The sequence below is a fragment of the Crocodylus siamensis genome, chromosome 13, assembly GCF_052110815.1.
Source record: "Crocodylus siamensis isolate JL-2025a chromosome 13, ASM5211081v1, whole genome shotgun sequence".
Lineage (NCBI taxonomy): Eukaryota > Metazoa > Chordata > Crocodylia > Crocodylidae > Crocodylus > Crocodylus siamensis.
In genome coordinates this window covers 29476835-29492239 of record NC_143407.1, presented here as the reverse complement: position 1 = coordinate 29492239, position 15405 = coordinate 29476835, and the positions used below count along the sequence as shown (strand labels likewise).

The 15405-nt window shown below is 44.4% G+C and overlaps 1 protein-coding gene across 6 annotated transcripts in view; it reads right to left on the bottom strand.

Annotated features, from left to right (window-relative positions):
• PITPNM3 (PITPNM family member 3) overlaps nucleotides 1-15405 on the bottom strand; it is a 334273-nt gene that overhangs the window by 137294 nt on the left and 181574 nt on the right. For 4 of the 6 annotated variants that reach the window (XM_090025435.1, XM_090025430.1, XM_090025434.1 and 1 more), the window contains exon 4: nucleotides 12531-12581. The exons of 1 other annotated variant lie outside the window; for it this stretch is intronic. In XM_090025435.1, coding sequence (XP_089881561.1) covers nucleotides 12531-12581 — 51 coding nt within the window. The remainder of the gene's footprint in view (nucleotides 1-12530; nucleotides 12582-15405) is intronic. One more of the 6 variants, XM_090025432.1, reaches the window with a different exon arrangement.

Below are 15405 nucleotides of genomic sequence, written 5' to 3'. Positions count from 1 at the left end.
TCATTGCCTCAATACTCATGGTGTTTGCTTACAGGAAGGTGATAATGTTGGTGCATCTCCCTTCCCACTGGATTCAGAGGATCTTCCACAGGCAGCACTGACTACCTCTCCAACAACTTTAGATGTCTCCTGTGTGTTATCTATGACTCGGGTCCATACAGCAAGGCGGGGATCACAACTGCTTAATAAACCTTGACCTTGGTTTCAGATCTGATGTCTTGGCCTTCAAACACCTATTTCTTCAGGCATCCAAAGGCTGCAATTGCACATTTGAGGTGATGTTGTATTTCTTCACTGATGTCAGCCTTCTGGGAGACATGGCTTCTGAGGTACAGGAAATGTTCAATGTTCTCCAGAGTCTCACCAGGGATCTGGATTACCAGAGCTGGGGACTGCTTATTAGGAGTTTGCTGGTAGAGGACCTTAGTCTTCTGAAAGTTAAGCATCAGTCCCATTTTCTTGTATGCCTCGGTAAAGATGTTGACAATTACCTGAAGGTCTGCTTCCGAGTGAACATATGCTACAGCATCATCACTGTACTGGAGCTCAATGATTGCGGTCAGGGTGGTCTTGGTTTTGGCTCAGAGTTGACTGAGGCTAAACGACTTACCGTCCATTCGGTAGTTGAGCTCCACTCTGGATGGAAACTTGTTGGTGGTTGATTATGTTTAGGGGCAACCAACATGGGTTCATTAGTGGCAGATCCTGTCAGACCAACCTGGCAGCCTTCTACGACCAGGTCACCAAATCCTTAGACACAGGGGTAGCAGTGGACATCGTCTTCCTGGACTTTCGGAAGGCCTTCGACACTGTCTCTCACCCCGTTCTCATTAAGAAACAGGGGGACTGTGGTGTCGACACCCACACAGTCAGATGTGTCGCCAACTGGCTGGAGGGCCACACCCCAAGAGTGGTGGTGGACGGGTCATGTTCGACCTGGAGGGACGTGGGCAGTGGGGTCCCCCAGGGCTCGGTCCTCGGGCCTGCACTGTTCAACGTCTTCATCAGCGACTTGGACAAGGGGGTAAAAAGCACCTGTTCAAATTTGCTGACGACACTAAGATGTAAGGGGATGTGGGCACGCTAGAAGGAAGAAATAGGCTACAATCAGATCTAGGCAGGTTACAGGGGTGGGGGGATGAGAAAAGGATGGGATTCAACACTGACAAGTGCAGGGTACTGCACCTGGGGAGGAAGAGCCAGCACCATACCTACAGGCTGGGGAACTCCCTTCTTGTCAGTGCAGAGGCAGAAAAGGATCTTGGAGTCATCATTGATGCCAAGATGAACATGGGCCGGCAGTGTGGGATGCAGTCAGGAAGGCCAACCGCACCCTGTCATGCATCCACAGATGCATCTTGAGCAGGACCAAGGAGGTGATCCTCCCCCTCTGTGCGGCACTGGTCAGGCCGCAGCTGGAGTACTGCGTCCCGTTCTGGACGTCACACTTCAGGAGGGACGTGGACAACATGGAGAGGGTCCAGAGGAGGCCACCTGCATGACCAGGGGACAGCAGGGCAGGCCCTACAAGGAGAGGCTACAGGACCTGAACCTGTTCAGCCTCCACAAGAGAAGGCTGAGGGGGGATCTAGTGGCCTGTTACAAACTAGTCAGAGGGGACCAGCAGGCATTGGGGGAGTCCCTGTTCCCCCGAGCACTACCAGGAGTGACTAGAAGTAATGGTCACAAGCTGGCAGAGGGTAAATTCAGATTAGACATCAGGAGTCGCTACTTCACTGTCAGGGCGGCTAGGATCTGGAACCAACTTCCAAGAGAAGTGGTGCAGGCTCCTACCCTGGGGGTGTTTAAGAGGAGGTTAGAGGAACACCTTGCCGGGGCCGTTTGACCCCAGTACTCTTTCCTGCCATGGCAGCGGGTCGGACTTGATGATCTGCTCAGGTCCCTTCTGATCCTACTAACTATGAAACTAAGATGTAATATCGTGGTAAGGAATATTGAGAAGGGTGTTTGAGCAATGATGCAGTCTTGCTTAACTCCAGTCTTAAGCTCAAAGGGATCCGTGACAGATTCATTACTGAGAACCACCATTTGCAGATGATGTAGCAAAGTGAAGAACGGCTAGTAATTCTGACTTTAAAAGTTGTAACTAATTTCATGGTCTACTTCCCATCTTACCCAGGACAGATTGTTAACAAGATGGCACTGTAAGAAAATGATAAAAATATTGCCTTGCTCAATTGGAAAATTGGTCATGAAATTCCACCACCCCCTCCTTGCAAAAGCTTGTTTTGAAAATGAACATTTTTTTCAGTTTTGTCAACATTTTTCTTTTTCAAAAATGTATTTTCAGATTTTTAAAGAAAACAACATCCTTTTTCAGTAGCTGCACATCAGTAATTTATGTCAAAACCCAAAAAAAAAAAAATAGTTGGTGAAAACCAAAACAGTTTTGTTCATTAATGAAAACAGGTCCAGTCCTGTCCCACCCCTTGTCCCCCAGAAACATTTTGGGGAAAGGGGCCAAAACGAGGAAGAGGAAAACGACGATCACGACGACTGAGTTCAGGGTCTTCCAATGAACTGCAAGTCTATCTGAGCTTGTCGTGCTTTATTTCACATTAATAGAGTACCTTAAATAAGCACTAGTTTTGACATTTTACATTAATCAGGCATGTTTCCAACTTGACTGAATCATTGCTAGGATACTAAGTAATAAAACATCTCTAAATCTTCCTTTTTTTTTTCTTGTTGTTCACATTTTTGTGAGGGGAATTTTTTTGCGTGTCACCTTCTTCAGTAACTTCTCTCTCTGGCTTGCTCTCAATTTTTTAAAGGCAGACTGGAAATAGTTCTTTCACAAATAGGCACACACACACCTTTAATATAATGTTATGTAAGCGAGTGAAGGTAAAAAACTCAGCAATTTCTCTGTTTACTAAGTTTCTAGCGGCAGGGACAATTTTCTTGCCTACTTTTATGCCAGACAGTAATTTCTCTGGGTTCTTTATGCTACTGGAAAGAATACTGCTGCAAGGCAATACGTTTGCAGTCCAGAGTATTAACTGTCCATTGTCCGCTTTTTTATAGAGGGAAACATGAAAAACTGATTTCAGCACTGAAAAAAATATAGCTAGATCAAGGCAAATCATTTCCATGAGCCCACTGAGCATAAGTAGTCAACCTAAATAGCCCTCAGATTCCTTGCTATGGATGTCGCTGTCCAATACTAAACGCCAGAAGATTTTTATCCATGCTAGAAAAGACTTATCTATGGAAGCAGATCCCCAGTCATTTCAGATCCAGCCTTCCAGGTGGGAAAAAACCAGAAAACACATCTAGGCCTGCCTTACAGAAGATCTGATATGCCTTATAGAAGGCAAGGTTTTAAAAGGCTGTGACAGATGGTGTCACTCATATCCTGGCTTTTCCAGCTGTTTGCTGCTGCCACGTTCCAACTCACATGCTACAATCCCATACTGAGCAGAGGATTAATAGATAGATGAATGAACAGAAATAAGTATTAGTGGACAAAATGATCTTCAACAGCTGTTATACAAATCTATAGGTTTCTGAGGTCATGTGCAATGATGGACACTGTCAAGTTGGTCAGGGCTTGACCACATTTTTAGATATGCCCAACATTTTGGGCATATCTAAACCAGGCGAAACAATGCACTTTTGTAATATAAAAGTGAATGCATTTTATAATCCTAGTACAGAAAAAAAAGTGGTAGTTTTAATAAATGATGGTGAAATGGGGCAATGCCAAGGCCCTTTCTTTTCCTAATGTAGACAGGCCTTACAAAGTCCGTGCATGTTGCATAAATCATATTTCGTACCAAGTCACAGTCGCATACAATAACTATTCGAAACAGATGTCAAAAAAGTAATTATCATCTAGTTTCAGAAAGCATCACCAGTTTGCATGATTCGTGCCTGCCTGGAAAAAAGTGATTAGAAATATGACCAATGTGAAAATTTTCAGCTGCCACATGCATATTCTCCCAAACAAAACCGGGCAGCACTTGGCTCCTGTGCTATTATTTCATTAGCAACAAAACTTTGAGAAATCGAATGCTGGGTACAACAGACAAATTCCAGCCGCGCTTTTGCCGGTGTGACTTCACTGAAATCCTTGGTGAATCATTCATGTAGCCACTTAGAGCGCTGTGACAGACAACCAGAACTGCCACTAGGCTCTAAGCAACAGCTTACATAAGCCTTTCAACGTTTTCTTTTCTTCTCGTTTTTTACAAATAAGCTGTGCCCTGGAACACTGATACAGGCTCTGATAATTCCCCTAGTTTCTATCGGTTTCTCTCTCAGAAGAAGGGGATAGCTATACTCCTCTACTTCAGAAGAGTATAACAAAGGTGATGTGTTTATGATGTTAAAATGCTGTGCAAGTGCTAACCATTATTATAGAGGCATTGAGGGCTGGGACCTGCATTATTTCCACTGCTCTCCCTAAAACGTTGCATAGAATTTTGAACTCCCACCTGTCTAAGCAAGAGGGGTAAGTAGATTGGGCCTTGAATTTGCACCTCACCTAAAAGAATAGTATTTTAAAACACATTTGGGCCTTTTATGTTAAAGTATGCATGTGTGTGCATGGGAGCACATGCATGCATTTTGGTACCACAGCATTGTTGCATGTAATAACCTTGAACCAGAACCTTCTGGGAACTTGACCCTTCTGGATTAGAGGGACGAGAGACACAAACGTGGTAAAAGAGATAAGGTGAATAGCGCTGGACTTGCTTATCCCAGGAGGTAAGACTAATTGTGGCTATCATGTAACAAAGTGATGTCGACTCCTTTAGTACTCATGGCTTTCATCTCCCTTTTGAGGAACTGGATAGTGCCCGCAGATAGATGCAAAGGCTGCAAGCTCATCAGGCCATTAGGCGGGCTCCTGAAATACGGGAGGGAGCTTTAAGGCACCTAAGCAAAGGCAATAAAAAGCCAGGCAGTTGGCAGGCTATCACTGGCTTGGCACTAGATCAGATTTGATCTGTGACTTAAGTCTAAGTCTAACCACTGCCAGCAACAAGGGCCACTGAGAAGGACTCTGTATTTTCATATCAGATGAAAGGAGCAAACAGAGCCAGAAACAAGCCACAGCAATCCCACTTACACAGCATCTACAGCATGGTTGGACTTGGGGAAAGCTGGTATCGTGCTGGCTCGCTCTGATTACAAGATGCACAAAACGCCGGAGCACCAAGTTGCCAAAAGGAATTCCATTTAGGCACAATTACCATCTGCTTAAGAAGCAGAAATTGCTTTTAACTGTAATCATCTTAAAACCAACTCCGTGGGAGATGTCCCAGTTAAGTAAGCAGTTTTCCACAATTAAGTGGAGAGAGCTGTATCTTGAAGTAGTGAAATTAGTTATTTTAAAACTTTAAATGGAAATTAAAAAAAAAAAAACTTTTTCAAGCCAGCTACGCATGTGCTTTCTTTAGTTTTAATTTTCTGTTTTAAATTCTTTTGTTTAAATTATTTTTTGTTTTAATGTCAATACCTCTTGTGCTTATCCCACAACTAAGATAAGCAATGTTTGCCCAAGAGTGTTGTAACATCATAGGCACTATTCTACTCGACACTTTTACCTGTTATAACCTCTGCAACGTTCTGATTTGCACTAAACAAGTGGAGAATTGGATCCACTGTCAGCTATAAACAATAATTTTTTGAATTATCAAGAGCAGTAAACACTGTTTTTCTCCTTTTAACAAAGTGGGGGGAAATCAGGAATTGTATTCAGTTCTGTGTGCAGTCAGACTTGTTACTTTATCTTTCTTTTGTAGGAACTACACTTGCTGTTTCAAAGTGAACCTGACCTGGAAAAAAATAAAAGTTTAAATTTCAGTCTAGCAAAATCGTGTTTGGGGCAACAAATAGTTAAAATTCATTGTTGGTACTATGAAAAAAACATCTTCAGCCTCAATGTCAAGACACGGGCAACACAGCCCAACCTCTGTTTTCAACAGAACATCATTACCTCATTAAGGCAGCGGCCAGAAACTTCAACCTGACAATGAACAAGCTCCAGTGATCCTTGATTCAACCTTGAACACTCTCAGACTCCAACGAATTTCTAAGCCTACTAAACAAGAATGCTCCAGCCGCAGACTAACGCAGGGGCGGGCAATTATTTCGGGCAGAGGGCTGCTTACTGAGTTTTGGCAAGCCATCGAGGGCCGCATGACAGACAGCCAGGGGAAGATTAATATCAACTTTCTAAATTTTTAGGGGCTTCGCGGGCTGGATAGAATGGCCTGGCAGGCTACATCTGGCCTGTGGGCCACATTTTCCCCACCCCTGGACTAAGGAGTCAAGGGCCATGGAAATCTAGCCTCTACAACTGATAGGATGGGCCCAAATACTCTTCTCCCTCCCCCATGTGGATCTCAATTTTTCCGACATCCTGCACTGAAAAAAAGAGACACACAAACGCTAGCAGAGAAAGCAGCAAATGAAGGCTGATACAGACCAGATGAAACGACACATTCCTCAAAACCCGCCTGTGGCTGCATCTATAAAGCACAAGGCCCTTCCTATTACTCGCCATTGAAACCACCAAAATCCTCTGCAAGGAACTGTCCAAGGTAGGGAACTGAATCAGCAACCCTGGATGCTTACAGCTAACAGAACTGACAACCAAAAGCCAAGAAGAGCTGTTGCTGTAGTTCACTAAACAACTCGGAAATCTGAGAAACCTTTATAAGCACCATCGTTCTGCTCCATTTTTATCCACTAACCACCCATCTATATTCAGAGTTCAGTAACCTGGGACTCTTCAGCCTAAGGAAAAGAAAGCTGAGAGGGCACCTAGTATCAGCTTACCACTATACTAAGGAAGTACATCAAGGGCTTGGTGAGCAACAGTTCACCAGGGCACCCAAGGAGAAAAGCAGGAGGAATGGCCACAAACTCCTGGAAGATGGATTCAGGGTCAAACAACAGGAAAAACTTCTTCACAGTCAGGGTGTCCACACTGTGGAATAAGCTCCTTCCAGAGGTGGTGCAATCACCCACCCTGGACATCTTCAAGAGGAGACTGAACAGCCACCTCACTGGGGTCACCTGACCCCCAGTTACCTTTCCTGCTTGGTGCAGGGGGCTGGACCCGATGATTTTCCAAGGTACTTTCCAACCTCACAATCTATGAATCACCAAAAAGTTCTAGACACTGGAAAGAAATTACAACACAAAGGCTTGTGAATTTGACCTAAGCTAGGGTGGGTAACTATTTTGGCTGGTAGGGCATTTAACAAGTTTTGGTGAGCTGTCAAGGACCACACACATAAAATCTTTCAGAAAATACCATTAAAAAAAATTATAGATAAAAAGCAAGTCATGTAATAAAAATCAAACATCTACTATAGCATATTTTATTTAAAAAAATAACTTGTCCTGATTTTTTTTGAGTAGGGTATACAGAGACAATTGCATAACAACACAAAATAGTTTTACTCTTGTATATTGGGTGTGTGCATGGAGGGGGTGGGGGTGAGGAAGGAATAGGAGGCGGAGCGGGGGTAGGAGGCTGCCTGCACACTAGGTCCTGGGAGCCAGCCAGAGGTGGAAAGAGGGAGGGGAGGGAGGGGAGGCAGGGTGTGCACACAGCAGAGCTCATCCAGGCAGCACGGTGCAAATGCAGGTGTAGTCCGCTCCTCCCTTAGCCCCACATCCGGCCTGTGGTTGCCCCCGTGGCCCTCTGCAGGGGGCCAGGCCTCACACGCTCCTGACTGGGGCAACCTGCACCATGCTCCCACCTGCACATGCCCCGTGCCCATCAGTGGCCCTGGTCCCAGCCAGCACAAACAACTTCCCAGCAGAGCTGCTTTTGCTGCTAGTGCTCACCTCCAGCAGCTCCTTGTCTTCGTTGTCCAGGCCCTGCTGTGCTGCCATGGGCAGCAGGTAGTGCAGGGAAGTGGCAGCAGCTATGGATGTTCATGCTGGGCACCATATGTCCAGGCAGCTGCGCAGGGAAGCTGCAGCCAGGCAACTCCTGCCCTAGCTCCTGGCTGCCTTTCACCCCCTCTGCCTGCCCAGTGCAATGAGCAGCCACCTGCAGGTGGCCGAGTGGGTAGAAAGCAGCCCCACGGGGAAGCTGCGTGGGCTGGCCAGGGCCCAGGCCATCAGCAGGCACAGGTGAGAACACAGCGTGGGCTGCCCTGGGAGGGAGCAAGTGGGGTTCGGCCCCATGCAAAGCACTGCGGGGAAAGCTGTGGGCTGGATACAATTAATTGCCGGGCTGGATCTGGCCTGTGGGTTGCATTTTGCCCACCCCTGACCTAAGCCCTTCCAGACCAGTGACCAAGCTCTTTTTTCTTGGATTCTGGCCATCCTTTGATTTCCAGGTTTGTCCATTTACCATTGCAGCTGCCTCTTCAGATTATATCCCTCATCTCTCTCCAGTTTTCCGTGGGTCTCCCAGAGAGCTCTTGGTACCCTCCTCTTCTCCTTCTACACCTTATCTCAGGGTGGTATTGCTGAGTTTCTGCTTGTGGACAACCCCAACTCCGATTATGTGAATTTACCGCTCCACTCCAGACTTGTTTCCTTCTGGCCAGACAAAAGTCTCAGTCTCCCTCTCTGAGATCCAACTGTCACCTCAAGTTCGACATGGCTAAAAATAACTCAGTCTTCCCCACTAGGCACTGTGCTAGCACAAATTAATAATAATGAATGACCCATAACAAGCCTGTGACACACTGGAGCTCTTGTACAGATGAGCTTTACTGATGAGAGACATTTCCCAGGAGGACTGGAGGCCCTGTGACTATGCAATGAACATTTCCATTCTCAGAAGCATCTGCTCTAAATAGGAAGTAAGTTTGTTTCTGAGCTTGCTTTCTCCAACTTGAACTCAAGGCAATAGGCAGGTCTATGAAGAGCAACAAGAAAACTGAAGCCTAAACAAGAACCTACCACATACTTCCTCTTTGGGAGGCAAGGTGGGCGAAAGACAGAGGACAAGAAAGTCAATTTATGGATGATATTAATAACCATTTCTCGATATACGCCAGGCATATCACACTAATTGGGGCAATGCAAGGAACTTAAGTAGAAAAGAACCATAATGGGAAAAAAATTTGGAGAAGTCAGAAAGGCATCCTCTGGCACAAAGACCTTTAGCAAGAGACATATCAAATCGTAGACCTTCAGTACAGATTTACTATGTGAGCTGAAGGAATAACCTTCAATAGAAGAGTTTCATTGCTCTATAAGTATGGTTCCTAAGAAGTCAGAAATTATACACATTCAGGTCATGGAAAGCCTTGAATAGTAAATACGAGTTTCCACATATATAAAGTTATAGAAGAGGTCTCTGAAGGACTGAAGCCTTCCATAATTTCTATAGTTAACCAATTAAAAAAAACAAACACTTAAAATACATGAGTTAACTTCAGCATGAGTAGTTCCCTGGGCTGAAATGTAAGCATCATGCTGATCCAGTGTCATAATTATTCTACAATTTTGTTAACAGTTGCATATTAGAAGAAGTTTAGCATTTCTGGAAATCATCAACAAATCCTCTTGTTTAAGAGACATAAGGCCTCATCATAAAAATCAGCAGGAACTAGTAAGCATCATTTGGCAGGACAGATGCTGGACTGTGCATCATCTCATTAAAAACGATGCAATATAGTATGGCAATTGTTAGCAACACCCCATTAAAATGAAGCTGGGCTGACACAAAAGCAAGGGGCTCTTATTCAGGGCTGAACAGAGGTCCTGGCCAATTACAGAATGCCAAGTGACAGAAGTACAAGGAATGAAACCCGAGATAAATTAAACAGAAAATACAGGGCGTCTTTACACGTGCTGCAGGGGTTGGGGAACACTTTAATTAGAGCATCTCCAAGAGCCACTCTAATGAAAGTGGCCACAGCATCTCATGTCTTCAGCATCCCACACTTCAAAATGGCAATGGGGGTGCTTTAACGAACGCTCATCGAGCCTTAGTTAAAGCACGGGACGCTGAATTCATGAAACACAGAGGATGCTGGAGCGCACTAATTAGCATATACCAGCAGACTTGATTAATCTTGATTAAATGTTGCTTGGTAACCTAGCAGTCAAAATCAAGGCACAATGGTCATCATCTTGGCCAACAAGGAAGGGACTGAACTGGGAACTTCCAGAAAAAAAAGCATGAGCCAAAACAGCTTGTGACAAAATGTCAAGCTCTCTAGCTGAGCCGTTACAAACTTATTTCCTCTGTGAACTGGGCACAGGAGAGGCCCTGCAGTGCACTTGCACTAGGGAAGCACAAGAGCAAAGCACTCTGTGACCATATCCCTAGTGTAAAGCTGGAGCTCATTGTCAGGCGGACTACTGCTCTCAGTACCGATCAAGTTTGGAGATCACATTGCAGTAAAGTCAGCTGGAATTGGGAAAAGACCATGACAGAAGGGTTGAGAATGACAAAATCGTTTACGGTGTTATGGGACCTGGGTATCCAAGGCTGGTGACAGATGTGAAAATAACAAAACAAAAACAACAGAGCTTTACTGGAAGAGTAAGCACGTTAGTTTGACCCGGCTCCCAATGGTCTGTATAGAGCATGTGCTTCAGTGGGGCTTTTTTGTGCTTTTATCTAAGCCATCAGCTATTAGATAAAAGTGCCAAAAAGTCCTGCTGAAGTGCACAATCGATACAGACATTGGGCGAGCCAGGCTCAACTACTGTGATGCCTCTTCTGGGCGTGCAACTGTGCTTGGCACAGGGGCATGCCAAGCTTAAAGTAAAGCACTGGGGGTTTTCCCCCCACATCTGTAAGCAGGCCAAATGCCCCAGACAGGTTTGAAACTATCAACAATAACACTTGTTATTAATAGTAAGCCATCAACCAACTCCAAGAGGGGTAAATACAATCCTTAAATATTCACGTTTAATATAAGCCAACCAGTTTAACCATCCCTTGCTGTATTTATTTGAAAAGAATTTAGGGGTTAAACCAAGAGAATTAACATTAAGTAAAAAGCACAAGATGGTCACACAGTCCCTGAAGAAAACTTCTTTCCATAGTCACACTCCCAGAAGAAATCAAGCGGCTCTCTGCCATCTGCCACGTTATGACTTGCTGTTTATAATAACAAATCTGTTGTGAGAAATATGTTCGCATAAAGGCGATAACATATGCTTTCCATTAAATAATGCTAAAGACTATTTTTATATCTTAGAGATTCAGTTCCTCACAAGCTGTAATGTTTAGAAGAAAATAATGGAGCAGAGTGGATCAGGCCCTGTGCTAGGGATTGCAACGGCAGGCAGACCGCTGATGCAGGAGCAGCACAGAGCTGGCACTGCAATCTCTCTACTGCACTGTCTTTTAATAGGCCATATTCTCTTGCAAACAACAGGGACCCTTTTTCTCCAAAAAAGCAGCTGCTAGAAACTGGAAAATGCATTGTATGCAAGAAGATACAGTAAGAGGAATTTCAGCAGTTTGCCAGCCAAAACGAAAGTACGGTCTGCACTGATCCGCAGGGAACAGAACCATAAGCAGGCTAAACTCCCCAGCTGCTGCTGCTGCTCAGTTCATTAATGCAAGCTAAGATCTTTTTTTATTATTATTTATCTCATTCTGCCTTTCAAAAACAAGACGTATCATCTCACTGTAGGTGAGAAAACACAGTGTTCCTATATGTCAAATAACGCGGAGGAGGAGCTGCTCCTCAAAGACCAGCCTTCTCTCTCGCACTAACCCCATGGTCCTATACCCAGGCAGTGGAGGTGGGCACTGGGCAGAGTATCTGTGTCATTGCAAAAGGGTTCATTACCGTGAAAAGCTACTGCAAGCACTTGCGGACAAGGTAAGGGGAAAAACAATGCACAGATTTCTTAGAAAACAGGGAGAAGAGGAAACCTGCAGGGGTTCTCAGGCAGGACAATGGTGGAAGCTCTCCAAGAAACCCAGAGCTCTCCACTGCCAAGGAATGGCTCTCACTCTTCACCCATAGGCAGCAGAGTATGAGCAATAAACACCATGCTAATACTTGAATTCATCTGTCCTAAGAGGCGGCCTTGTGACCTAGGGACTCCTCAACAAGTATAGGTTTGGCAGCATTCTTGAACCCAACCCTATTTACAGCAGAAACCTAGATCTATCTATCGTGACAACTTGCCTGGTGCCCCTAGAAGCAGGCATATCTCTCAGCAGGGCCGAGTACACTGAACAACAATCCTTCTGAAGTGCAAAATGCAGAATGAAACCGTATTGTTCAGCTAACAGTGTGCCTTGAAGTATGCAAACACCTTCACTTTCCAGTTACTCAAGAATGCTGCAGCAATAACAAGAGCTACAAAACATCACTCAACACACAAAAATGAAGTGAAAACATACAGTAACTTGATTAAATACATGTTATAAGACTAGCTAAATGTAGGACAAGAGAATTCTGATCCCCCCTCCCTCCCCGACAGCATTTCAACGAAGCATAAACAGGCTTAAGTTTGCATAATGTCTGCATTTAGTTCTGTATTATTCTTATCTCTAGCTTGCTGCACAACAAGGTATACAAAAAATAGTGTAAAGAACCTTGACTCACGTTGCTTTTCCTGTAGAAAGCCAGAGGAGCAAAAAGCAGACTCTTCACCTGCTAAGGAAATAACACAAGGTGAAATGAATATTCTTTACATGTTCTCCAAGCTTTTTACTGCTTCTGATATACTGCGATACATACAATCACAAAAGGGCCATATTGTGATTTCCAAAACTCCCAGTGACCTCAGTGGGAATAGCTCAGCATGTAGAAAGATACCTGGAAATGGCTTAAAGCCATTTTGGAGCCATCAATGAGAACTCCAAAAGAGAGTGGGGGGGAGGGTCCCCTTCGCAAAGGGGATCACAGGAATGTATTTAGTCTGCCCATAAAGGGACTCCCTGGATTTTTAATTAACCAAACATTGTAATGCATTTAATGTCATTAGATAAATTCAGATTTTACAGCACTATAGTTCAGACCTGTCCCCTCCCCAAGTCACTGAAGAAGAGAGGCTTCCCTCAGGCCCAAATACTGCAGTTTTGGAAAGTGCCTGTATTAACTACAATCATTTCCTAGACTTGAGGCCAGCAACTGTTTCCATATTCCTGACCGCATGAAATACCCCACTGCCCAGCAGATGGTATCGGCACCAAGCCAACTCTCCCCGCCACCCCGGGGGAGGGAAGCAAGCTGGCCAGGCAGCTCACAGGGGCACAGACCATGTCAGGGGAGAGAGCTAAGAGTGGTAGATGGGGGAACAAGGGAGAGGGCCAGACTGGGGGCCTTGTGAGCTGGGGCTTCCTTCCCAAGACAAGGGCGATGTCCCCATGAGCTGGGGCCACCCAATCCCAATTTCTTAAAACATGACACGTTCTTTAATTTGCTTACTCTTTATTTCTTTTTTAATTTTTTTTTTTTTTTTTTTTTAACTTTTTAATGTTTTCCTTTAGTGGCTTCAGTGCCTGATTCCCTTCAATTCGTCACCTAGCCCCAGCTGCTATTCCCATCCACTGCCTCCCCACCTCCCATTTCACTGCCCATCATTAAACTCTCCCCTTTCCAGTCCTGCCCCTAGCAACGCATTTCTCCAGCCCACCCCCACCAAGACACCAAGAGCACCCTCAGCCCGGTGCTGTAGTGGCAACCCAACAGTAGCTCCTAGTCAGGCCCCTGCTTGCCAGCCCTGTAGTGGCAAGTCACAGCTGTGCAGACCAGGGGCAATCAGAAAAGATTTTTAGCCTGAACATGTATTTTGCATGAACTCTAAGGGCGCCTATACAAATGCAGCAAGGCTGCCCTGGCGCACTGCAATTATAGTGCATTGGAGCAGACTCCAGTGCCACATGTATCATGCTGAAAAAAATGGCAGTGGGGCTGCTTTAACTAAAGCTTGTTCGATGAGCTTTAGTTAAAGTGCCCCTGCAACCATTTTTCAGTATGGGGACACTGATACACATGACACTCTGGGTACTTTAGTTACAGCTTCTTGCCCCCGCACTCCTGGAGCACATGTATAAACACCTTAAGCTTTTGCTGACAGTAATGCTGATCAACATTTGAGAAGCTTAAAGTTTAAGGTATAACAAAGCCCTAATACAGTAAACGGGACAAACCCAATGTAAGTACTAAAGCAACATTGTCAAAGGTTCAAATAGTTTTACAGAAACAATAAAGCACACAGATCCCTGGAAACTGTAAAACTCCTTACAGTTTCAAGAGTGGTTTCATTTTCAATGAACTTCAAGCTAGCTTGTATCCTTTTAATATTGGAAACTGGGACTATATCGAGCCACTGAACAAACATGGACTCAGTCTAATAGACTTGTCTATCTCCAAGTACTGTGATCCTTTGAAAAAATAGTCACTAAATCTTTCTGGACACTGAGAATACTGGAATTGATGCTATAAATAAAACTTTCATTCAGTATAAGCAGGCTCTAGCTTTAAAGTAACAGCTCCATCTTACCTATCATTTTATGAAAACAATTAGTGAGTATTTGCTACTAATAGTGAAATGGAATTACTTCTGTAGCAGTTCACACACTCAGATCAATGTAATTAAGAGCTTTGGCCTTGTTGATATACATAAATTGTGCCACTTTAATTCTTAATATAGGTAAATCAGCACAAGCTTCCTTGTGGGGGACCTTCTTATACCAAAATGTATGTACAGGAAATGTAATAAGCTATACAGTAGTAGTATAATAACAATGTCCATGGTGGGGCAGATACTAGTGAAACTATTTCAGTTTGAAACAAAACATGACAAAAATCATCGTCCTACACTATGTAGTTGTATCGGCAAAAACTGTGTCAATCAAGCCAGACTAAAGTCCTGGACCGTTCATGGTTTTTCCATCTTCCAGAACGTGCATGCTTTCTTTCAAAGGAAATTCATCCTCCAAAAACAGGATTTCGAAGAGCCAGAGCACATGGTCTTTTTTGGTTTGTTTGTTTGTTTGAGTACTCTTGTCTGCAATCTGTCAGTAGGGTACAACATGCCGAACTACCACCCTTTTCCTTTTCCCAGCCCTTTTGAATCGAGAAAGCTAAGAAACACACAATAGCCACTAACACGTCTACTAGCAACAGCAAGCCAGACACCTCTCAAAGCCTAGCAAACTCTTTTCAAGATGCTTAAGGCTCAGCCTCATGCCCACTGAAGTCAACTGAAAGAAACCTGTTGATTTTGCTGGTTGGCAGATCAGAAACAAAGAAAGATGCTCTTCTGAAACCAGTAAAATTTCCTTAGTGCTGGAATTAAGAGGGGTTGGTCATCTGATTCTTTTTTCCTGACCGGGACTTGAACCGAGCTCTGGTGGTGAGTGTTGATACATGACCGTTTGTCTAACAGGGCGGTGATAGCAATAATTCAGAACCTACCAGGTCATAGCCTCCTATGAATCCTTCCGTATTCTCATCATATCAAACATAAATT